This window comes from Vipera ursinii, assembly GCF_947247035.1.
Source record: "Vipera ursinii genome assembly, chromosome: 3".
NCBI lineage: Eukaryota > Metazoa > Chordata > Lepidosauria > Squamata > Viperidae > Vipera > Vipera ursinii.
In genome coordinates, this window is record NC_139516.1 from 68,720,284 (window position 1) to 68,747,015 (window position 26,732).

General features: G+C 37.1%; 1 protein-coding gene across 1 annotated transcript in view; it reads left to right on the forward strand.

The window, feature by feature from the left end:
• The window catches only part of CACHD1 (cache domain containing 1), a 146,310-nt gene extending 119,959 nt beyond the window's left edge, over positions 1–26,351 (forward strand). Inside the window, exons 17-27 of the mRNA XM_083359916.1 lie at positions 4,829–4,951; positions 7,508–7,607; positions 8,699–8,815; positions 10,288–10,448; positions 12,341–12,427; positions 12,581–12,697; positions 13,378–13,529; positions 13,999–14,160; positions 15,359–15,436; positions 16,939–17,040; positions 24,726–26,351. Coding sequence (XP_083216042.1) covers positions 4,829–4,951; positions 7,508–7,607; positions 8,699–8,815; positions 10,288–10,448; positions 12,341–12,427; positions 12,581–12,697; positions 13,378–13,529; positions 13,999–14,160; positions 15,359–15,436; positions 16,939–17,040; positions 24,726–24,964 — 1,438 coding nt within the window. The 3' untranslated portion in view covers positions 24,965–26,351. The remainder of the gene's footprint in view (positions 1–4,828; positions 4,952–7,507; positions 7,608–8,698; positions 8,816–10,287; positions 10,449–12,340; positions 12,428–12,580; positions 12,698–13,377; positions 13,530–13,998; positions 14,161–15,358; positions 15,437–16,938; positions 17,041–24,725) is intronic.
• The last annotated feature ends 381 nt before the right edge of the window (positions 26,352–26,732 follow it).

Sequence of the window (26,732 nt, forward strand, 5' to 3'; positions counted from 1 at the left end):
CTGTGATACCTCTCTGGGGCGTCTCCTTTTGATAATGCTAGCAGTGCTGGAGATTCATGGGGTTTCGAGGTGGCTCTCATACAAAAGGTCTCACCACTCCTGCCATCATGTGAATTCTGTAGCTTGTCTGGGCAATTTTATATGAGGCCACATCTTAGTCTTCTGATTAATTTGTGCTCAATTTCACGGTATGAAAAAAAACATGGTTTGAATTCCTAGCACTGCCACAGATTTCACTTGAAATTTATATGCAGGAAGAATGACATTTAGTGAGCAAGCAGCTTGTTCTGTGCAACTGCCACTCAGATTTCTTGCCAAGCAGTCAAGACAAATACATACTGAATGCACTGAAAATGGAGGCTAGCAATTTAATTTTTATCCCTTCTGTTACGGAATGTTTGTTACTTAGGGACCGCCATAGCTCAGGGGATAGGGAATTGATAGATGATGGGTTGTTGTTGTTGTTGTTGTTGTTTTTGCATTATCCTTTTAGCTGTTGGAGGGAACATTGTTTGGCTCAAAGTATCCCATGCCATCCTGAAATTGGTGGCTTCGAAATGCTTAGGAGGGTTTGGGGAGTGAAAACGATGCCATGTAAAAATGGCCTTAGGAAAATGTTTCTCCCACTGCAGGGAATTTATTCACTTACCCGACATATTTCTATGCCACTGTAATTAAACAATTTGGTGGCTTACATAGGGAAAAATGCAGTGTAAACCTACCTAAATTATAAACAACAAAATACAGCGAATACAACAAAACGCAGAACTTTACAGAGAACAAAACAGGGAACTTAAAGTAAAAGCGTGTATAGGGTAGTCTTTACTTCTCAAGTCTTTGGTTATTGTACTGTCATTCTCTGCCTGGGCTCCGATTTGATATAATATGCCATAGACTTATGGGGCAAAAGGGGAGAGGGAAGGAAGAGAGGCTGAGGATGCACAACCAAGTAAAATTGTGTATGACACATGCATTCCAAGTTGAGAAACAGGCTGACTAGGAATTAGTGGTTGCTATCAATGATTGAGAGTTACATTTTATCAAAAGTCCTAAGCTGTTGTGGTCTATAGCAGGGGTCTTCAAACTTGGCCCTTTTATGACTTGTGGACTTCAACTCCCAGAATTCCTCAGCCACCTCAGTCCACAAGTCATAAAAGGGCCAAGTTTGAAGACCCCTGGTCTATAGCTTATTTCATTAGATGCACCACAAGAGATTATTATCCCTTGGATAAAATGTGGTACGGGCAATCCTCAACTTACAACAGTTCATTTAGTGACTGTTCGAAGTTACAACTGCACTGAAAAAGTGACTTATAATCATTTTTCACACTTAATGATTGTTGCAGCGTCCCCATGGTCACAGTGATGAAAAATTGGATGCTTGGCAATTGGTTCATATTTATGACCATTGCAGTTTCCTGGGGTCATGTGATCCCCTTTTGTGACCTACTAACAGTCAAAGTCAATGGAAAAACTAGATTTACTTAACAGAAGTGTTACTAATTTAACAACTGCAGTGATTCATTTAACAACTGTGGCAAGAAAGTTTATAAAATGGGGCCAAATTAAGAAATGTCTCACTTAACAACAGAAATTTTGGGCTCAATTGTGGTCGTAAGTCAAGGACAACTTGTCTGAAAAGGGGCATCTCCTGATTTTTGGCTACAGGATGTGTGTGCGTGTGTGTGGGGTGTATCTTGTGATCCTTGTTATTTATTTCGTATTTCAGCTATGTTTTACAGGTATATAAAGACTGTAAAGCTTTTTGCTTGGGTAGCTATTTCCCATTGACTTAGAGACACTTCTGTCCATACTGCAGTTTTATTTCCTTTAAGTTTCTATTATAACTTGAGAGAGAATCCTGGATGCATAATATTGCACTAGATTTGTGTTACAGCATTGTGGCGTAGCATACAAAAACTAGATCTTTTTGCCAGAAAAGGACTTTTCTTTTGCATTCCCGCATGGATCCTTAATCTCTACTGCAAAGGGGGGAAAAAATAGTTTGACAAGGCAATCCTGATAACAATTATCTTTTCAGAAAAGAGACTTTTCTCCACCAGCCGAATTTTATCCCCTAAAGGAACATTTGAATATAAGCTGATTTCAGGTCTAAACCCTAAATTCCTAACCAATTTGATGGGCAATTAGATGCCCATATTCATTTCTAAACCAGAGCTTTTGACCTTTCAGCTACTTGGAATTTTTAGTATCTTTGCAGGGAATTCATATTCCCTTTCCCATGATGGGAGGAAGTGAAGAGCTGTGAAGAATTTTAATAGGCAGAAGGTCTGAAGGCCATGCAGTTCCCCACAAGCTGAAAAGAATCTGATTCTTTAAACAGCATCTACCCACGTAAGGCGTCTATATTTCTGTAGCTGCTGGAACGCTGTGAGGGACCTGGAGGCTGTCATGAGCCCTGGGATTTTATCTATTGCTTTGTTTTTTGTTTACATTTCAGCTCTTTTCTCTTTTTGAAGTTTATCTGCCATCTCTCTATTTTAATGAAGACCAGTACCAATTTCAGGAAAGCTAAAGTCAGTCACCTTTACAACTTTGACAAAGCAGTTGTGTTGTATTTTTATATGGTTTAGAAAAACATCAGGTTTCGAATTAAAAGTGCTACAAACAGAACTCAGTTTTGCTTCTCATGTATAAAGTTATTTGTACAAGAGAAAAATGGATGCTGAAAACAAGGTTTTCTGAAATGAGAATTCTGTGCATTGCCAGAGAATACTAAATAAATTGTAGTACAGATTTTTTTTTTAAAGTGCCACAAAATGCTTTTTCTGTTAGATTTTGATAATCCAGTAAATACAAATGTTTGCTTTGTCCTTATCCTTTTTTAGTGGGGCTTTTCATTAAATTAAATGTACTTTGTTTTTTTCCCTGCATACCTTTTCATTTAGCTGTAGAAAGCGTTCTGGAAAATGCATGCTTGTACAGTTTGTTGATAGGGACGCGGTGGCTCAGTGGGTTAGGACGCTGAGCTTGTCGATCAGAAGATCGACAGTTTGGCGGGTCAAATCCTGAGTGCCGCGTAGCAGAGAGAGGGCCTGTTACTCATCCCAACTTCTGCCAACCTAGCAGTTCGAAAGCACGTAAAAATGCAAGCAGAAAAATAGGGACCACTATGGTGAGAAGGTAACAGCGTTCCGTGTGCCTTTGGCGTCTAGTCATGCCGGCCACATGACCATGGAGGCGCTGGCTGTTCGGCTTTGAAACGGAGATGAGCACCAGCCCCTAGAGTTGGAAACGACTATCACGCATGTGCGGGGGAACCTTTACCTTTACCTTTACAGTTTATTGAGAATTCCTAAAATTATATCTCTACTTTCCTTGTTTTATCTTATCCTGTCTTCCTTTTATTCACATTAAGTAATGTGCCAATTGAGCATTTCCTGCTAATAATTTGGCCAGGATTTTGATTTAAATTAAGAAATGTAGTGCACAACAGTGTGATACCCAAGTTAAAAAAAATAAAATAATATTCTGCTCAACATGCTGATATATTGTTAAATGTATAAGACTAAAGAGATGAGAGGTATAAAATTCTAATTTGCATTAGGTCACACCTCAGTAATCATAAAATCTTGATTCACTTGAGAAAAATTTGGCCAAATGAAACTTTAATTCAGTTTTAAAGAAAATTAGTGACATATCTCATGACTTCTCATGTAAGTAATATTTTGTGGCATGATTAGAAGGAAAGAAATAAAGGTGAAGAAAACTTGCCAAATAGTATTTTATCTCAGTTGATTAATTTACTATTTTCCATCTTGACTCATCAGTTGAATTTTATAATATTGCCTACTGAAAAAAAATGCATAGATACATCCCACTAAACTATTTACAGTATTTGATTTTGGCTTAGCATAATGTGGTTGGTAAACTACTGCAATATGTTAAACTTACAGTCTAGCAGGTTGGTTAATTGAAAATACATTTAAACAGATTGGTAGCTTAGATTGTCATATGAAATTAGCCACTGCATACCAACATGTTGCGACTGCAGCCAAATTGATGAATTTTCCGCTTCAAATGTTGGCGCCATCCCTGGAGGTCTTTTATGGATTACTTAAAAGCTTTCCATTTGCTTACTGCTGATATAAGCATGCTATCGATTGTAGGATTCTGTATGGTTTCAGATTTAATTTGGAAGATGTGTTTCAGAATATAATACATAGGAGAGCAATTACAGCACCAGACTACAGCTCTTTAAAGCACCTGCATCTTTTTCTGGGATCATGCAATTGTAGAGAATGCCTCCCTGCAGGAGCCTCATCATTCTGGGGGAGGGGGATAACTTACAGAGACTTTTAAGAAACAATCCAGAAGCTGATTGTTCCTCTGCAATGTATTCTGAAGTGCCTCTTGTACGGAAAATCCAGAGCATTGCAGGGCAACACTCGCGTCTGTTGTACCTGCCTCCTCTTTTTTTGTTGTTGTTTACTATATTGCTTTTTGCAATTGCTTTTCCCTCTTGCTCTTGATTTTTCTCTGATTTTATTTTATAGTTTTGGTATTGCCACCTTGAATGGTAGACACTAGCATGAATGCATACAGACACATGCATGCGCATATAATCAGGAGACAGACAAAGCTGTTTCTGTTAAGTTTCTGTTTGTTTTCTTTTGTTCTCTGCAGGAGAATCTGCTGAGATGAATTAAGTTATGAATGCTTGTTCCTATTGTTTGTGAAAGTCCAAGGTTAAAAGGCTATATATAATTCAGAGTCCTTACTCCTTTAAATTCCCCTTTCTAAGCAATATTTTGGCTATTTCCTTAATTCTATGTCTCTCAAGAGGTCCTCTTGTGCTTGTTTGTAGCTCACAGATGTCTTCTGGCCATTCCGTCGCGGTGATGGGCATTGATTTTACTCTGCGATATTTCTACAAAGTACTAATGGACCTTTTACCAGTTTGTAACCAAGATGGAGGCAATAAAATAAGGTAAAATGTTATGCAATACCTTTGCTTTAATTTTATACTTTGTGTGTGTGTGTGTGTGTGTGTGTGTGTGTGTGTGTGTGTGTGTGTGTGTATTTCCATTTACTACGCTACAATTTGATGCCATTAAGCAGAAATTCTGGACGTTAGAAAAAAAAATAGTGAAAATCTTAATTCTGAAAGAAAGTCTTTTAATCTGTATTGAAGACAAATAGCTTTCAATTCAGAAATCAACTAGTTCACAGTGATATTTGCTTTTTCTAATCAAGAGATCATTTGATTTCTGAAATATTTAAGGGTATATTTGATAGGTATATAAAACTGGAAGACAAAAATGAATATTGCACGAGGATGAAAACACGGGGAAACACCTTAAGTATTGAAGAATTACATACGTAAATGAACAAAAGCAGATGTTGAGATGACCTATATTCAGATCTGAAGAAGCGCTTGGTGCTTGGACCAAGTGCTTGGACCAAGAGATGGGATCGTTTCCTCCTTCATCAGTGCATTAAATGAATTAGCATTAATCACTTCCAGAGGTCCCTCAGGCCCAGCCTATTGTCCATAGGTATATTACCTCCCTGCTTCTTCCCATCTATCATCTGATTCTTAACCTTCAGAATGAGCTGGAGGAAAGGAAGTACATCGAACAATGAGAAGAAATAGTTGCTGAAGACAAGACAAATAGTAAAAAAAAAAGGAGAGAGAATGCAATTATCTGGCAAGGAAAGCTAGAATGAAAGACCATGTAGCACTATATATCTCGGGCTCCAGAAGCAACCTATACTGTTGGACTTGTATAGATTGACTACTTGTATTGACTACAAGTTATTTGCCATCATGCCGAGCATTGCACTTTGAGATTGTGCTCTTGATCATGGGATGATCTTTTTTTTTTTTGCAAAATAAAATTAAAGATTGGAACGGTTTGGGAAGCAAATTATTCTCCTTTCCCCTTTAACCCCCACTAAGTCCTCCAAACCAAACCAGTATTTTCCTGGTAAAATTACGCTTACAATGCAGCTCTACTCCGAAATATTAACCATTTCTTTCCATGCTAAGTGTGTAAGATTGCAAGATTATTGATGAAATTATGGAATATAAAAGGAATACATAGATCTTTTCTATATCTTTTCCACAGTTTTATGAGTTATGATCACCAGACTGATGGATTAAAAAGAAAAAAAGAAAATTCTGCCCTTCCATCTTTAGTGAAAGATAATGAAAAATTACAAAATTTAGGACAACTCATCCGATGGCTGGCATTTTATTTTTTTGATAAAGTAGAATATTTCAATATGATTTTAGATGTTAACTATGGAACTGTTTGGGTCACTTTGGTGATACAATATTCACTAATGACTGGACAAAAAAATCGGTTGATGTGATTATTAGACCTCTCAACTACTTTTGCCACTACTGAATCTAATTTCCTAGGCTACTTGGGATAAGTGAAACTTGATTGATATGGCTTTGTGGTATCTTTAGTTCTTCTCGGAGGATTAATCTTAGAAACTCCTGCTGGAAAATACTTACACTGCTTGGCACAAAATTTTGTAATTTATATGCGTTTGCCTTAGGGGATATTTTATTTCACCCTTAGTGAAAAGCAACCCCATTCTGAACCTTCTATTGGAATAAAATTTGAACTACTTCAAGTGATGTAATTCCAGTCAAACAAGACCCCAACATACTCCAAGTGTTCCACTATTGGAATGTGAAATAATACTGAATCCAGCAAAAATTAAGTTTAATATAGCCAATGAACATCACAGTCCTCCTCACTCAAATAATATTTCTATATGGCTTTAGAATTGGGAGAACTTTATTCCAAATTGATCTGAATGTAGTGTCTACTTTTTCCATGTTGAAACTGGCCTTGGCTGCAACAACTGTCAAAAATAGAAAGCCAACTATAATTTGGCAGTGCAATGCATTTTAGAAATTGTCTTTAAAAACCCTGAATTTCACTAGAAGTCAGTCTTAGGGCTCTTGTAACACACAAAGCTCTACTGCTGAAATTGGCAGTTGAGAACAAAATAATGTCTTTGTTCCAAATTAGGAACACTTGGAAAAGAGGTTCTAAGCTTCAGAAATTTGGAACTTGCAACCTTTCAAGTAATCCCTAATTACTTTTTCTAGGTTATGTTTTTCTATTTTGTTCTTTCTGTGTGTTGCTCTGTTGTTGTGAGTATCCAAGAATTGATTGGAGTTGGGTGGCATCTAAATGGAATATCTAGATCAGAAGTCCCCAACCTTTTGGGGACCAGGGACGGTTCTGTGGAGAGAGGTTTTTCCGCAGACTGGAAGGGGTGTGGTTTTGTGTGCTGCTTGCATTCCGCAGATGGGGCTTTACTTGTTTGTGTCGACCAGTTGATAGCATGGCACGGCCCGGTACCAGTCCATGGATTGGGGGTTGGGGACCCCTGGTCTAGATAAATAAACACATATGTTTTCCACGCACATGCTTGTTTGGCAAACTATACACCCTGCTACCTAATAATACATGTATTCTGATCTATGGTTTCTTTTCTTTTACTGTTTGCTTTTTGATAGATGCTTTATTATGGAAGACAGAGGATATCTTGTGGCACATCCAACTCTTATTGATCCTAAAGGTCATGCTCCAGTAGAACAACAACATATCACACACAAGGTTTGCCTACACCATGGTGTTTTGATATATAATTAGTTCTTGAGTTACAACCACACATTCAACAGCTGTTCAAAGTTACAACAGCTCTAAATGAGGGGGACTTAGGACCAAGTCTGCAAAGTTGCAGCTGTTGCAGCATCCCCACAGTTGTGTGATTGTGGTCTAGGTGCTTGGTGCCCAGCTCACAATCATGACAGCAAGCCACGGTTATGTGATCATGATCATTTTTTAAAAAAATATAATTTTATTAAGATTTTAATAAATACAGGTAAAAACTAACAAAATTAATATTTAAAGAAAATTAAAGGAAAAAAGGAAAATTGCAGAAAAAAGAAAAACATAAGTAGCAGGTTCTAATTTTCTTTACAGCAGTATAAGTATAAATTTACCTCTTGCTCTATGGTTGCACCATAGCTTTTTTTTTCTTTAATCTATTTTTCCCCCTAATCATTGAAGCCATATACTATACATTCATTTTGTTCTGCTTCATGGAAAATGTCTATGAAGGATTTCCAGTCAGCAATACATTCAGTTAATGTCTTTTCTCTGATCAGAACTATCTTTGGCCATCTCGGCAAGTTCCATCATCTTCACCATCCATTCCTCCGTTGCGAGTTCACTGGGAGATCTTCATGATCCCTGCTTGCTTCCCACAAGCAAAGTCAGTGGGGAAGCCAGTTGAAAGTTAGAAGTCGCTCCTGCTCCCACTGTTTTTGTCTGCCTGTGCTCCATAGTGCCTGCCCACCGCATATCCTGATCTCCCACAGCATCAGGTGACACTCCAAAGCAGCTGCTCACAGTGTCCCCTGCCCCTCCATGCATACACTGGCCTGCTTGCCTGCAAAAACCCCATGTGGTCCTGGGGTTATGATGGCAACCAGAACTGCCAGTATGCTGTTGCTAAGTGATACAATCGTGTGATGTTGTTCTTTACAACCACACTGCTTAGTGATGGAAATTCCAGTCCCAATTTCCGTTGTAACTCGAGTACTGCTTGTGTATAGATATAACTGCCAGTTTAACGAGAAATAACACTGCTGATATTTGTACAATTGTGACACTATTAACAGTCTTTTACTTTTTATTTGTAGGAACCTCTTGTGGCAAACGATATCCTAAATCATCCAAACTTTGTGAAGAAAAATGTGTGTAACAGTTTCAGTGACAGGACTGTCCAGAGATTTTATAAATTTAATACTAGCCTGACGGTATGTTATATAATAAACTGCTTTATATTTAAATAGAATATTATTTAACTTGTACCAGAGACAGTATAACAAGCGATTTTGCAGCATTGGTCTGATAGTCTGAATGTAGATCATGGGGCACTTTATTTATACATCTTAAATCCATAAGTATTATGGGTGAACCTTTAGGCATTCTGCTTTATTCCAGTCAGCGACCAAAATTTTAAAAACACTACTAGCAAATTACAGTGAATTTGGATTTGCAGAGGTTTTGCAGCTTCATTGCTGAAGCCCAGGTGTTTCTTTGCTACATGGGGCAAAAAAAGAGGTTTTCAGTATAGGTACCTGAACATGTTATCAATCTTCATGCTTTCCATGCACTTTTGGGAACATGGAAATTATACCTGATGATGTCATTCCATACAAAAGCCTACATGACTGGTAATATGGAACTCATATAGAGGGCATTCTGTTGGGAAAGTGCATTACGTTAGCAAGGCATAGAAAACCATAGATTTAATACTGTGGCAAATGCAATATTCTTTAACTATGCAAATCTATAATGGGAACAACATTTAAAATAGTGTGCTCAGGTTTTTTTAAAATTTCATTTCAAAGGTTGTTCCAAAAGTAGAAAAAGTAAAAAAAAAGTGAATTGAAATTACGAGAGGGCTGGTACATTTTCCCTATTAGAAAAGGCACTAAGGATTTGAGAACTTGAAATGAAAAAAAAAGTACTAATTACTTATGATGATCATATGCAGTCTTCCAAGATCAGAGGAGCCTTGTCCTAATGAACTGTGGCGAGAAAGCAGCAGCAGGAGGGTGCTGTAGGCCTTATGTAAACAACTCAGGAGGTTGGCCACTGCGGAGAACAGGTTGCTGCAAACTTTTTCTGGGATCCAACAGACTGCTTGGATCCATAGCTGAAATGGGTTATGTGACGCTCTGGAATAATCATAGTACTATTATTTGAGTTCATTAATGAACGAGTAGACATTTGTCCTTGCATTTGAAATAAAGTGTATTCCAGCTATTGCCTTTTAATTCTTCCTTCTCTCTAATGATTGGGAAAGCTGGGAGGAACAATATAGTAGATAATTTGCTGTTTCAACATTATTCTTTGAATCGGAAACTTGCTAGCCAGATGGTGATAGGGCCTCGTGATTTTTTTCTTCTCGGTTTGCAAACATTGTTTTCAAAAGGTAACAAATGTGAGAGGTAATATTCCATGCTTGCTCACCCATAGCAAACTGACATCCATTAAATTACATCGTTTTTAGTCAGAAAAATTTATTGCCTACAGTTTATGTTCATTTTTATCTGGTTGGGCTAATTTGTATGTTGGAAGTATTGATTGCTGATGAGAGTTCATTTAGTGGGACACTGTAGGCTTACAGTCTAGCAGATAACATTTGTCGTAACAAGAACAATTCACTTCACTGGGAAACATGTTTTCTGCTACATGTCTGATATGTTTTCCTTCCCCCTAGGGTGATCTGACAAATCTTGTGCACGGCAGCCACTGTTCTAAATACAAGCTGACAAGAATACCTGGAACCAATGCCTTTGTTGGAATAGTAAATGAAACCTGTGACTCACTTGCTTTCTGTGCCTGCAGTATGGTAGACAGGCTCTGTCTGAACTGTCACAGGTAAGAGGACATTTGAAATGAGACATGATTGGATTATACTTTGGATTGTGCTTCTTTAAAATGGAGGGGTTGCAGGGCCTCAAGTTAACGTGCATTTGGTTTACAGTAGCTGAATGAAGCAGCACATGACTCAACAGGCACGCTAAGTCTTATTTACAAAATGCCTAGGCAGATTACTTATTCACTATGTAAGGTACAGCTCAGTATTCTGTGTGAGGGAGAAGCAAAACATTTCTAGCTATATAGGGTTTCCTGCCTGAGCAGGGGGTTGGACTAGATGACCTCTAAGGTCCCTTCCAACTTATTATTATTATTATTATACCTGGTCATTTTGACACCCAAACATTTGATTTATGGGGTCCAGCAGACTCTCCTGCTTCCTTCCAGAAGAGTACTATATTTTTTATGTATATGTATTGGATTTTTATGATTGTATAAGTAAACTAAGGTGATGAACATACCTAAGACTGCTTCCTCCTATTTTCCTCACAACAACAACCCTGTGAGGTGAGTTGGGCTGAGAGAGAGTGACCCAGCCAGCTTTCAAGCCTAAAGCGGAACTAGAATTTACAGTCTCCTGCTTTCTAGGCCAGCACCTTCAATCACTAGACCTGTTGTATAGTTAACAGATTGGTTTCTTTTTTGTTGCATTTATCTTAGAAGATAGGGCTATACTTTCTTTTGAAGGAGCAGGACTATCACATATGTAACCTAACCTCCTTGTTGGATAGCGATTGGGTCACCAAGCTATAGCTGCACTGAGCTGTGTGTAGCAGAAACCAGTTACAGTTCGGAGGACAGCCTGTCAGTCGGCACATGAGCTGTAGCCATTTTTCAGGATAGGAACCAAAAGGGCTGAATTAGAGATTGCTTGTTACCTCAACGTAGTTTCTTTCACAACAAAGAGTTCCCACCTGCCTCTACCCAGAGATTCTTTCAGACTGTATATTATTTCTGAGTAAATAATCTAGTGCAGGGTTCCTCAACATTGGCAACTTTTAAGATTTGTGGACTTCAACTCCCAGAATTCCTCAGCCAGCTGGCTAAGGAATTCTGGGAGTTGTGGCCAGGCGATCTATAAAGTATGGTGCTTTTATTTATTTATTTATTTGTAAAATTTATTGGCTGCCATCTTACCACTAGGGTAAGATCTTTGGACTATTCTGGTGGTGAGATTTTGTCATCGTGTACCAAAAATGATATCGCAGAGGGGGAAAAATAGAAAAGACAACCATTAGGTTTGTTTAATTTTAAAAAGTAAAAAGGCTCATAACGAAAATAAGAAGAAGAAACAGGATGCAGAGAATTTCCACCTTCTCTTATACTGAAGCTCAGCAACAAAGCTGAACAATGAGAGATTGTAGATCAGGGGTGTCAAACTACCGGCCCGCAGGCCAGAGCGTCATGGAGAAACCGCACCCATCCCATTGCCGGCAATGGGAAAAAGTTCCGATACGTCGCGCGACGTCACATGACGTTGCGAGTTTGACATGTCTGTTGTAGATAATGCTAAACTAAATTCTGGATTTTGGTGCTACTACTCGCTTGAGGTATTAAAGGATGATTTGAAAATGAAAATGAGGCTACTAGTGACTACTAATTGTAATAGTTACATGCTACTTCACATGAAATCACCATAGCTGTAGCGGAGTAATAGTCCTAATAACCTCTTTGTGCTGATATCATTGTAATGACTATGGACTTTGAAAACTTTGTAAAATGTGAAAAGGACTCTTTACATACATTGCCAACAGTTGTGCTAGTAATAAGGTCAACATAACTTGTAAACAACACTATTGGTCCTATTTGACACTAAAATTGTTTTGTGGCCTAAGATTCAAGATATGCAGGGAGTAGTAGGTAATAAATATTATTTTATTTTCTTCCTGAAGAATGGAACAGAATGAATGTGAATGCCCTTGTGAGTGCCCTTTAGAAGTCAATGAATGTACAGGCAACCTTACCAATGCAGAAAGCAGGTATGCAAAGCTAACAACTTATTAATAATGTTATGATAATACATATTGTTGAAGGTGTTAGATGGGCAGTTACATTGTTTTTAAGGGTAATTAAGTAACATAACCACTGAGTTTTTGAAACCTAGTTTTTGCGTACTGCTTTCCAAATTTCAGGAACCCTAGTTGTGAAGTCCATCAGGAACCTCTGACTTTTATTGCTGTGGATCCCAGCCTACAGGATGCTCTTCCTCAGTGTATCAATACACAGTGTAATCAAAGAATGGAGAGTGGGTAAGTTACATCATTTTTCCCCCTTAAAGAAGTCAATAAAGAATTTTTGTTACCTGCCTGTAGAATTAAAATAAAAACTATCATGAAATCAGTTAAATTTATCTTTATCTAACCTAATAAACCTATAGCTCCTCTTCTTTGCAGATTCAGATTCTACCCATTGAAAGTTACAAAACCTTTAAAATCACCTCCATAACAATGAAGACATTAAATCAGAGCAGCTTGCCTGAACCTAGAGCCTGAAAAAATGTTAGAGAGTCCTTGCTTTGGGGACTCTTGGGTGGACGTATGGAAACGACTGCTTGAGGTCTCAAATTTTAATCAGGATTGCACTGCTAGCAGTAGCAGAAATTGTCTTGTTCCGCTTTCAAGAAAAGGAGAGTAAGGAAGATGGAGGAAAATTAGTGTCATTTCTGATTAGTGGACAAGTAATATATCAGGTTCACATCTGGCACGAAGGAATCATTATTTTGTTTTATAGAACAGCTTAGCTGGTAAAAAGACAGATTTGTTTTTCATTGGAAGTGCAAATTTGCACCGACAACAAAGAGATAGCAAGGTGAGATAGCCAAACCTGTCTGTCGGTCTAGCTATAAAAGGCTGACTTCACAAATTGCTTTGTCTCGAGTTACTTAATCTTGTAATAAGTAAGCTTTCACAGCCATTTCTTTATCTTGCAGAGATTGTTTTGGTGTCTTAGACTGTGAGTGGTGCATGGTAGACAGTGATGGAAAGACTCACCTTGATAAATCCTATTGTGCTCTTCAGAAGGAATGCTTTGGAGGTATTGTGGGTGCCAAAAGCCCCTATACGGATGACATGGGATCCATTGGTAAGATCCATTTGGATTTTTTAATGTATTGAGATCTGGTCTGGATTATCTACATAAAAAAACCAACCATACTTTTTATGAGAATCACGCAGGGTGAAGCTGAGGTCCAGTTTCTTTTTATCACAACAGAATTTCACCTGGGGAAGCAGAATAGATTGGATTAATCCTGTATAAGAGATGCTTTCTAGCCCATTCAGTCTGTAAGATGAAATGCCATTTTGGTGTATTGATTAGGATAGGAATTTAGTGTATTCATAAACATTTTTAATATATTAAACAGAGCAATGGAATGGTCACCTGGCTTGTTTTGAAAACTGGCATTTCCTGTTCAGAGTGTCTTTGTCACCCAAAGTTAGACTTCAGATAGCACCCATAATCTAGCAATTATCTAGATTATTTTAACAGGATTTGAACTTCTTTAGGAGATTTTCACATTATTTTCTTTTTTTTTCTCCCTCTGAAATGAAAGGAGATGAAGTGATAACCTTGAATATGATAAAAAGTGCTCCAGTTGGTCCTGTAGCAGGAGGTATTATGGGATGCATAATGGTGTTGGTTCTCGCAGTCTATGCCTATCGTCATCAGATCCATCGCAGAAGTCATCAGCATATGTCTCCACTTGCAGCCCAAGGTAAGCTGAAGAAATGTTTTGCTTATGGAGTAGAATTACAATGTTTTCTGGTCCTGACTCTTTGAATTTATGCAAATCTTCTGATAATCTCAAATTGAATTATAATCATATGTCCTATTGAGTATATTTTGTTCACATTGCTCTGGTAATATAGAATAGGCACCACTGCCCTCTGCTGGATAAAGAAATTAAAGTTGCACTGATTTTATTAAATCTGTCCTGGAATCTTGTAATTCTTTCCGCTGATTCTAGAGCATGTTAGATATGCAATTAGTTTTCCAGGATAGATGTGCATGCCTTATGGATCCTTTATCGACACATTTAGTAATTTTTAAGAGGTTCTAAATCCATGTTTTTGCTCCAGTTGACCAGAAGACAAAATGGCATTTTCTAGGTACATCCTTTTATATAAACACATTATATAATCTCACTGTTTAGCATTTTGCCTTCTTAATAATAAAACTCAAAAGAGAGTATATTACTGCTGATTATAATTGTAACCATTTTCTAGCATTGATCTGTGTAATTCCATGAAAATATCAATTGACATTGTACAAATGATTGGAAAAACAGGAATTATGAAAGTGTTGACATAAATGGAAAGAAAATGTTTAATCACAGTCATCACTTTTTAACATTTCTAAAAGAGCTATTATTTCCCACAGAAGAGAATATATGTAGCTCGGAGTTAAACTGTGGAGTCCTTAGTACTCTCTGAGCTTGGCTATTGTACTGATTATACACTGGTTGTTGCACCTGATTGTGCACTGATATTGTTACCTAGTTGGGTAATAAATATCTGCAAGCAACCAAGCTCAGAGCATATCAGGGATCCCGGAGCCGTTTTTATTTCTTTACTTATTTCTTTATTAAATTTATATGCTGCCCATCTCATTGTTACAGCGACTTTGGGTGGCTATTACTTCACAGAATTTGATAAACATTGCTGAGTCATACATATTTTACACTTAAATAGTACCTACATATTGCTTGGTTTAAAAGAGAAGAGAGAGGTAGGGGAGCTAACAATTTTATGCCATAACTTCAACCATAATTGCTATATGGTTTCCAGGCCTCTGCTTCTTTGTCCTTCAAAAAGGGGGTAACCCAAGGCCATTTTCAAAACATTGCACTCTTACAGGCTAATGCAACTTCTCTCTCTTAATAGTTGCATTTTTCTGTTTGTAACGGTGTGTAGAAATGTCAGTCCGCATGTCCAACCTGGAGAATGAGAGAGATGAAAGGGATGAGGACAGTCATGAAGACAGAGGAATCAGTGAGTATTTAGCAATCCCATTCTGGTTGGGGTTGGGCAGGAAAACACGGGGATAGGCTGCATGTGGGTTTTTTCCCCCCTGCAGTCTTTCCTTCTATAGATGTGTAGTGTTATTCACCTCTGTATTCATTTCAAGAGGGCAAAGTGCTTTACAGTTTTGGCCCTGTCAGTCTGGCAGGAGTTCTGAAGAAAGGCTGTGTATTGCTGCCTTTCCACAGACTGAACGTAACTGTAAAAAAATATTGACTTGCTCACACCCAATTCACAGAGATTTTACCTCAATGATTTATGAGCAGGGCTTTATCTTTTGGTCCATTATTTGTCTCCACCACTTGCTATCTTTCTCTTTTCTTTTGAAGACCAAATAGGCCATACATCAATATTCTTGTCATCCAGACTTAGACAATTCTTAAAATCTAGCAGCCTTTTGAGTTGCAGATTTCTTCACTTGACTTTCGAGAACTGTATAATGTCCATTGTTAAATAAGACCCACCCACCCACCTAACTTTGAAAAATTGTAGGGAAATGTAGTGATCAAACTCACAGTTATTATTCTATAGATGCTCCTCTGTTTTCCTTACCAGGTTTTAACTACTGCTAAGATTTGCAGTTTTGCAGGGTTTTTTTCATTTTTGCAAAAAATATTGCATTTTAAGATAACTTAAAGAGGTATTTAAGGTATACTAAAAGTACACCTTAAATACCTTAGATGCATTTTGTTACTGAATTGGCTCTAAGTAATTTACAATGCTGTCTGGGAATCAAAAAAGTTACTGTTCTTTCATACTGTTTTATTTATTTATTTTTTATTAAAGAGTTTTACAAAAACAAAATTTTACAATATATCCCCGAATCCCTCCCACCCCAAACCCGCCCACTTCCCCCCCCACTACCCAGAGCTAAATACAGGATTATAGTTACAATAATCATATTCTAAATAAAAATTATGCATAATATACAATTAACCAAATTCATAATGTGCTTTAACTCCCCTTTAACATAACTACAAACAAAGTACCAATAACAATATCCCTCTAAAATCTACTCATAAGCTAAATGGAACTTTTTTGTCCCATATTTGTTCTGAATATAATTTATCCATATCTCCTCCAAACTGAAATATATCTTTCCTGTGAATGATCTTTCAAATAAGCAGAAATCTTAGACATTTCTGCAAGATTAGAAACTTTAAACACCCATTCTTCTATAGTGGGCAAACTATCCTTCTTCCAATATTGTCCCACCAGTAACCGTGCTGCTGTTATCATGTTCAACATCAAGTTAGTTTCTTTAACATCACAATCTACAACAATACCCAATAAAAACAATTGCGGAGAAAACTTTATCTTTCTCTTTCATACTGTTTTAGAAGCTTGATCAGTTTTGGAATTTGACAACAATGTAATAAGCTATTTTATAATGTCTTCAAATTGATCTGCTTGATGAATATGTGAAGTTATCCTTTATTTCTCTCTCCTTTTCTTTGTTCTGCTCATTGTAGTCAGTAACACTCGGTTTATAGCAGCAGTTATTGAGCGGCATGCTCACAGTCCTGAACGTAGACGCCGCTACTGGGGACGATCAGGAACAGAAAGTGATCATGGTAAGATCATAAAGGCCGCTCATCTTGCTTGTGTTTACAATATAACATATTTTCTAAGAAGGTAATCCCAGGGCTGTTCTTCATTTAAAACAAATTTGATGCTTTCCATTCCAGGGCAAGGCCCTTGCCAACTTTGAAACTATTTTCGTTTCATTCCTCCACTTAGCATCTTAATCACTGATATATCAACACTGATATATGAATATGCACTCTTACAAAAAGTAAAGTTTTACAAAAATTAAATCCCCTCTTTTCCCAGTAGGGTCATTTGAAATGTATTTTAATACTTGTCCCATTAACTTTGCTCTACTTGATAAAGAATAACACTATTCCTTTTCTTTTTATTTTAATCAAACGGTGTTTACTTTTAAGCCATAGATACCAAGAGTTTATTTCTTGTTGCTAGGTTAAATCAAGCCTGGGTTAAATTTTAAAAGGTTGAATGCCTTCTTGGCTTACTGGTATGTATTATGATTCATAAGAAGATTTGTGACAGACAGAATTACTGCAAACACATTTCTCCTTTGGTTCACATAGAAATAAAATGATTAAGGAAACAGGATTTGGGCTTTTGTGACATTTCTTCCTAAATTAAAAAATAACTTACAATGCAGGCTGGGAATGACTTTTTTACCACATAATTGACCAATCACCAGTCAGACTGGACAGTTGTTGCTAAATCTTCCATCCTGTATCAAGTTGATGAGTCCACTAAGAGGATTAATGTGAGGTTGGCATATTATTATTTTTTTGCCATGGCTGTCAGCTGTATCTTCATATCACTTTCACTATAAATACCGTATGATACACTAAATGCATAGCCAGGACAGAATTAAGAGTTTGTATTTGATTTCCTGGAGCCCTTGAATGTTTCTACATATTCACTCAGTATGGGGCAACGATCCCTGACTGAAACATACAAGCCCTTATATCTTTCATAGGACTGCAACCCTATGATATTTCTAGTTAATATAAATATGACATTAGAAAGGCAGAATGTAGAAAGTATTTTTTAAAGTACCCAACGACAAGTTTCATAATTCTAAAGAGAAAAATAGCAGCTCTTCCCTAGCCAGATTTGAAAGCCTTCATGTATTAATCAGATACAGAATTTTGTTCAATAGAACCATTAAAAATAAAAACAAAGAAACGTGTATATGCTATGCTGTGCTTCTATGGCAACATTAAATATTATATATAAAAACAATCGTGCTTTAGGCCATAAGAGTACAGGTAGTCCTTGACTTACAACACACAATTGAGCCCAAAATTTCTGTTGCTAAGCAAGGCATTTGTTAAGTGAGTTTTGCCTCGTTGTACAACCTTTCTTGCCACAGTTGTTAAGTGAATTACTGAAGTTGTTAATTTAGTAACACGATTGTTAAGTGGATCTGGCTTCCCCATTGACTTTGCTTGTCAGAAGGTTGCAACAGGTGTTCACATGACCCTGGGACACTACAATTGTTATAAATATGAGTCACTTGCCAAACATCTGAATTTTGATCAAATGACCATGGGGATGCAGCATGCAAGGTTGTGTGAAAAATGTGTCATAAGTCACAATTTTCAGTACTGTTGTAACTTTGGTCGCTAAACAAACTGTTATAAGTTGACAACTACCTGTATATGAAAAAATTAAATCACATGCAGTTGGTTCCTAATAACTAGGTGTCAAACCTTGGTTGGTTGGTTGGTTTCCAATAAACACTTTTCACGGAAGCTTAGACAATAATATTTCCTTGACAAATTTTCCTGTACATTACACGTGATTGTAACGTTATTATCTGAAATAACCTAATGCATTGCATAATTTCCTTTCCTCAGTATTTCCTTCCAAGTAACACAGAGAAGCAGAGATTTTAAACAATAGCCAGAGATTCGGATTGTGCCAACATTGGAATGTCTCTTTGAATGCCTCTTAGGGCTGTTGGCATTGTGATTATTTTTCTTTTGCTTACTTCCTTTTATTTGCAGAAGATTGGAGGCTGTAGTTGAGTCATTATACAAAGGTTAAAATGTTCATTACCTGGTGTTACTAGAATTACAGTCCTTCTTCCTGCTTTACCACAATTATTTTGCATTTAATAACATAATAGGTGTCAAATTGTTTCAAAAGCTTTGTTGAATTAACTTTACGTTTAATGCAACTTGTTTTCCTGTCATGCTTTATTTTTAAAAAAATGTCAGCATTTGGGAGAAACCAAAACAGAATTAAATCTAGAGGCAACAGCTGGAAAGAGTTCTGTTGCATAAAAGTAAATATAACTATTAATGTTGATGCAAGAGACTACAGTTTTTCAAACTGGGCAACTTTAAGTTACGTGGACCTCATTCCCCAGAATTCTCCAGCCAATGTGCTGACAATTGTTTATATTTAATATAGGATTCTATGTTTCTCTACTTACAAATTTGCTGCACTTATGCAATTCACATAATTGCACTATCACTGGGATCCCCAAAGGCCCGGTCGGCGGACCAGTGCCAGGCCGTGGCCTGTTCAGAACTCGGCTGCAGAAGTGGTGGGCGAGTGTGTGCATGCTCATGTGCAAATGAGTGAAGCCGCAAAAGCGGTGAATGCACAAGTGTAAAACCATCCCCTCTCCCTACTGTTACCGCCATGTCCACCAAGCCGGAAAGGTTGGAGACTGCTATGCTGTCACATGTTCAATTGAATTTGTAGACTTCTAAATTGGCATTTATTACATTCTGTCAGAGTGTGATTTTGATTTTATTTTTTTTTTACTTTGGAAATCTATTTACTCTTTCTTAATTTTACTAAGTATGCGAAATTATTTATTTATCTGTTTATGTTTCACATTTCTATACCGCCCTTCTCCTTCGAAGGGTAAAAAAAAATCCATAAACTACCCATGAACCGTTGGGTCATCCTTTCAGAGATCATTCTTTACCTAAAAAGATAAACAGAATGACCAGGGGAGGGCAAAAAACAATGGGAGTGGGAGCATCTTCCGACTTCCTGCCAGCTTCCCCATTGACTTTGCTTGTAGGAAGCTAGTAGGGCACATCAAGGATCATGATTATGTGACCCTGGCTGACTACATCAATGCTGCAGCACCTACAACCTTGCAAATACAACTATTGTGAAAATTCTTGAAATTTCAGTTACGCAGGAGTTATGGATCCAAGATATTATTTGTACATATTATTTAAGTTAGCAGATTTGGGGTAATCTGATTCAAAGATGTCTGTGCTATAATGCACCTTTTGGGATAACTGAAAATTACAAACAGGAGAGTCGTAGCAGCACATAGATTTTTATGGCACAGTTCAGTATGTTGGGAATATTCTGAATTTTACACATTTGGGGCATTTATTTTTTGCACTTTTTGCAGCAGTGATTGAAAACCTCACAAAGCAGAGGTACAATTGGCTAAAATACATTTTAGAATTCTAGATTTTAATGGTGCTGTTTCCAGTCAATGTTATCAATAAGGCAGACTAAGGCTTTACAGCATCAGCTAAGATGAAAGGAAGCTCAAATAAGTTCCCCTAGGGGAGTTTAAATTGCTATTTATTTTGTTGTTGTTTTCTCCATTATAACATCACTGTCTCAGTTACAGTATTGAACAAATTGTTCAGCAGATGCAGAACAATTTCTCTTATCAAAGAGAAACTCTGTTCATGATATTGATTCAGATCAGTATATAGTAAAAGTATGCTCCAATGTGGCTTCTTCTTCATAGATTGCTAAGTGCAAAGTTGAGAAAAGAAGCCAGATTTGGGCTGTTAATATGATGCTAAATTGATGAAGATCACTGCTTTATTTCTGGTGATTTTGCTGGTTGCAAATCAGTCTTGATTTAGAGCAGCCCCATCCTGTACAGCTATGTTAAAACTACAGAGCAGTATAAGAAAAGAAGAAAATCCCACTGATTAATAATAATGTCTGTCTTTACAAAGGAAATAAATGTCTATATTAGGAAACTACTGTACCAGCTCAGTAATGTCTATTGAGCAGTTCTTAACTATGACAAATAAATAAAATAAAAGTAATCCTGTAAATATGGTCTGTATCAGTAATATCCAATTGTCAAGCTATATTTGGTGACTCCGTCTGTCTGTCTGTATGTCTGTCTATCTATCTATCTATCATCTATCTATCTATCTATCTATCTATCTATCTATCTATCTATCTATCTACATCCCACCTTCACGATTTTTAAAAATTACTCAAGGCAGTGAACATATCCAACACATCTTCCTTCTCCTGTTCTCCCCACAATAACAACCCTGTGAGAGATGGTTGGGCTGAGAGAGCATGACGGGCCCAAAGTCACCCAGCTGGCTTTCATGGCTAAAACAGGACTTGAATTCACGGCCTAGTTTGGTACCATTCCCTTTCTGTTTGGCCATGCTACGATCCTGCTGGGTATGTTCGTTCTGTGGTATACCCTAATTTGACCATTCCCAGGCATCTTGGAGCTTTTCTGGAGGTCATCTCCAGTTCTCAGGATTAAGTTAGCCATCCAGAGTTGCTTTCAATAATGATATGGGTGGCATAAAAATTTAATAAATGAATAATAATGTAAACTACCACTGAATGCAAACAGAATGGCATAGACAGAACATTCTGGAATTTTCCATTCTAAGAAGGGAAGGTAATGCACAATCTTACAGGACAATAAGACATAGAGAAGTTAAGGATGAGGAAGAAAAAAAGTTGGAACAGTTTGATCCATATACCTTGTGACTCCTACAGTATTTGTTAATTATTGATACTGTTTGCTTTTGGTCTGGAGTCATACATTACTTATGCTTACTGCCAACTTTCCCTCTCCTTCAATTCCCCCATGGCTCTGACAAGCTGTCAATCCTTCAAGTTAGTCCAGAGAAGAAAGCAAAACAATAAGTATTAATACTAGCTTTACTGAAAGGCTGCAGTAAGAATTTTATAACTCTGAAAACACTTCCCCTCCCTTGCCTATCTTTACTTTCCAGAGAACTAGGGAGGGCCCTTGTGAGACACTTCCTCCATCCCTATTTCTCCTTTGGACTCACTTTTTTTTTAATCAGACTTAATTAATTAGTCTAAACTGCAGCTCCTCCTCCTGTCTCCCAAAGTTATTTTCACAGTTCATTATACAGACATCAGGGCCATTCCATTTAATTTGGGAAAGTTCATCACAATAAAAAACCGCTTCTCTTCTTATTACTGGAAGTTGACAAGATGCAATTTGCATTTTTTTTCTATTCAGAAAAAGTGATTTGTTCATTACTGGCTTTCCCACAAGATGGTCAGGCCGACTAATCATGTGCTACTTTGTCATTGCTCTCCTCAGCACGTGAACTTCTAAGCCTGATGGCATGTACTGTTTACTATGAAAGAATTTTCAAAGGAATTTTCCTGTACGCTAGCTTATCTTTCATCATGCACCTGAAGTAGGATATGTTTTGTTTGCTTATTTCTTAAGTTTTAAACCTATCTTTGATTCAGAAGCTGTCGCTTCTGTATTTTTCTTACAACAGTAAGGGTCGGGCTGAGAGTGACCAGTCCCTAATTAAGCTCACAATCTGAAGATGGATTAAAACTTGGTACATGAAAGAAAGAAAAAGTCCAAACTATAATAATAATCGTGGGCAAGCCAGTTTTGTGCATATTTCCCTTAAATGTGAATTTCACTAAGCAACTAAGCACTAGGCTTTATTTACTCCAAATTAACTATGCATAGCTTTTACAACTGAAACCTATTGTATGCACTTTTATTATAGTTGCGTTGCTTAAACATTCTTAAGTTGCATTGTTTTAAAATATATTTACCGGGACTGTGTTGAGTTTAAAATTCCTCCTGCCTTTTAAAGACTTGGCAATTGCATATGTCAAAAAAAATTAATATTGGGAAAAATATATTTTAGTGGTATGATAAATGCTACAATGTGTTGGTTATTGTACTTGTAAACTCATTAATTTAAAACTAAAAAAAATCTTGACTAAAGCCATTGAAAAATCTACATTGGTAGAGAAAATAAATATTTTATTTTATTTTATTTTGTTCCATTTATATCCCGCCCTTCTCCGAAGACTCAGGGCGGCTTACAAACTTAGCAGTAGCCTTCATTCTATGTATATGCCTGCTTATTAGGGCTTTCACACACACTACAAGCGGCATTATTACAAAGTCAGCTTAATTGCCCCCAACAAATACACTCTCATACCCTTTAGTTGTCCAAAAAAGCAAATAAAAAAGTCCCTGACAGTTTGAGTATACTTGCCAGATAAATAAACAGGAATGTATTTATGCATAAGAGTTGTTTTGATAAACTAAATCCTAAGTTTTTGAACCAATGGGAAGATTCAATGTCCATAGATTCAGATGCCTCTTTTATAAGAAATACAGGTATTCCTTGACTTACAACTACAATGTGGTTATTAAGTGAAGAATCACATGAGTGCTTCACTCAACTACCACAATCCTGTTACTCTCAGTTGTGATTGTTAAGCAATCTTGCACATCATTAAACAGATGGAGTCCCAGGTAAGGTGCATAGGATGCCTTGTGGTGTACGGGGGACACCCTGGGAAACACTGCTCAGGAGCTGAAAATCCTCCATGCCAAAATGCAAGCGGGATTTTCAGCCCCTGAATGGCTGAAAGCTAGGGGCAAGAGGCATTTGTGCAAGGCCTGCACTAGGCTTCCCACAAACACTTGAGGTATTCCACGTTCCTTTACTGTGTTGTCTCTGCTTGTATTTCAGTTCCTTCTTGTCTCGAATTGGCTGAAAGAGCTGCCTATCAAAGGGGTTCAGCTCCCTAGAAAACTCCTCGGGTGGAGTGTATGAATGGAGCTCATATCTATAGGCAAATTCCGACTGGAGGAATTCAGTTCTCCTCCATGCAGGGGAGAGAACAGGTTTATAAATAGAACACCTAAAATGGTGAACCAATTCTCTTCACTGTGTGTTAGTCCACCAAATTGACATTGAGGAGTCTGAGGAGGTTGCTCAGATGTTACCTACATCATTGTTACAGTAAATGAAGCTATTGAAGATAGATAATTTGTATAATCATAAAGGAAATTATTTGAAGACTTTGTTTAGCTAATAAAATCACAAAATATTAAAAGGTGTAAACAATTATTTGGTACGTTTTATGTTGATTGTTTTCAACAAATATGAGGTTTATTCTGTGTGTGTGTGTATATATATATATATATATATATATATATATATATATATATATATATATATATATATATATATGACTTTTATTCTGCCTTTATCACTTGAAGCAACTCAAGGCAGTGAACAAGCCAAATACTCCTTTCTCCTCCTTTTTTCCCCACAACAACAACCCTGTGAGGTGGGTTGGTCGAGAGAGAGTGACTGGCCCAAGGTCACCCAGCTGACTGTTGAAAACTTAATGAATTAATAGTCAAATTATTGCAGGCAGAGGAATTAAATAATAGTTATGTAACAGCATTCTTTCCATGTTGTGCTGACATATTTTTTTGTACAAAATCAGAAACTCAAAGAAACAATATGAGGGAAAGGAAATCAAACTCTTGTTTAAATAATCTAAGACTCCTGCAACAGTTGGCATTGTGGGGGTCTGATTTTTCCTTCCTGCAGTGTGCTAAATTATAAATGTGAATGATTGTTTCTAAGTATTATGAACATTATTGTTCAAAGTCAATCCATCTTGGCTTTCATGTGGCTTTATTTTTCAGGCTATAGTACTATGAGTCCTCAGGAAGACAGCGAAAACCCTCCCTGCAACAATGACCCATTATCAGCTGGTGTAGATGTGGGAAATCATGATGAAGATTTAGACCTGGAGACCCCACCTCAGACTGCTGCCCTTTTGAGTCACAAGTTCCACCACTATAGGTTGCACCATCCCGCTCCCCACCACAGTCACCACTTACAGGCTGCAGTGACGGTACACACGGTAGATGCAGAATGCTAACGACTTTGAACTCGGGGGAAAATTGCATCTAATGACACAGGCAGCAGGAGCCCAACTTGTGATCATCTTTCGTGACAGGCATGGTTTTGGTGACTATCACAGGATGCATTTCAGACGCAAATGTTCTCTTTCTAAAACATAAAGCTGGCCCTGGAGTGGAGAAGTTAAGGTGATAAATGAACCTGCCATAACACTCAAGTCAAATGGAATAGTAGGAATGTTCGATCTCCAAGCACAAGAAAGAAGAAAGGTTTACACAAAGGTTTTTAAGCTGAGTATTTTGAACTCGGTTAATCTGAGCCAAGAAAAGAGTTAGTGCAGTTGAAGGCGAAGATTTTGCTTTCCTTAAAGGGAAGTACAGAAATTGCAGCCAGAGAGAAAGAAGGTGCTGGATCTAAAAATAGCCATTGCCACAAGGTTTTCATTTGTGTGGGCTCCTTTTTTAAAAAAAGTTCATTGCTCTTACAAGTTATTGTATAGGATCTAGGACAATGCATCTGGAGATTTTTAAATAAAGGATTATTTTTGTACTATTTATTGAACTCAAAACACTCCTGAACTCTGAGAGAAAGGAAAGGGAGGGAATAAAGGCATCACAGACTTTCCGTGAATACAGCCTAAAGTTTTATTTGTGTTGGTGACGCTGTGGTTCTTAAGAGACTTGATATTCAACCCCCTTCTGCACCATGCTATAAAGGGAAAATGAAGAAATTGTGTGCTGATTTGTTTACATAATTAAGGGTTCGTTTCCATGGTCATTTGTACACTATAAACATGGCTTGTTGTGGTTATATTATATATATCGCCCTTCTCCACAATTTATATATATGACTAAAATTGTGTAGAAATGTGATACGAAGTCTAAGCCTCCTGGCTAAAGCCTTGAATAATCCTATTCTTCTCTTATTCGCCATCTTACTTCCAACTTGGGGGCAGAATTCCATTTAATATAGTAACGCAGTATTCAGTGCCATTCATGATTGATAAACTGAAAATGCTAATTGTTTCCATTTCACACAATGGAAAATTTTCAGAACAATGATAAAAGGTCTCTCCCATTTATCTGGAGTTTAACACTGTTTTAGTTCTTCATTGGAGATTCATAACATCTGACTTGATGACACATGGACCATATAATTTTAAGCTAGTTTTAAGTCGACGTGTTTTGTTTTAAAGTGACTAAAATATTATGGGCACATATTTGCACTGTGCATATGATAAACATTCATCTATATGTAGTTTTTAAAAAGGTATCTGAATATTGCTTTAATAGGGTACTTAATAGTTATGTAAATGGTTTTTAACAGTATGGTAAAGTAAGTGTGTGCTATCATGATGCCCTTTATACTATGTATAAAATCACAATTTCTAGTGGAATAAAATTATGTAAAGTATGGATTTATGAATTACTTTTGACAGGTCCAAATGTAATTTGGCATAAAAATGTTTTATATTAACTTGCAACTCAGTTATACAAGTTCTTCAGCATTAGATATTCTCTTCCAGATGCCATCTTCATTTCTAAATATTCAAGCTCACAGATACTTTGAAAATAGCGGTGGGGAGCTGCATGTGAATTCCATGGTCTTCTGATATAAAAGGAGACATAATCTGTACTCAGTGTGGGAATCTTGGTGTGAATAGGATATGGCCTTAATGGAATTGATTAGAAAGCTTCTCTTCCCACGTGGTTGTGATGTTTGTCATTTGATTGTTAGTCCTTAGAATTACGGTAAACAAAACACTCTTAAGAGTTCAAACACAGCAT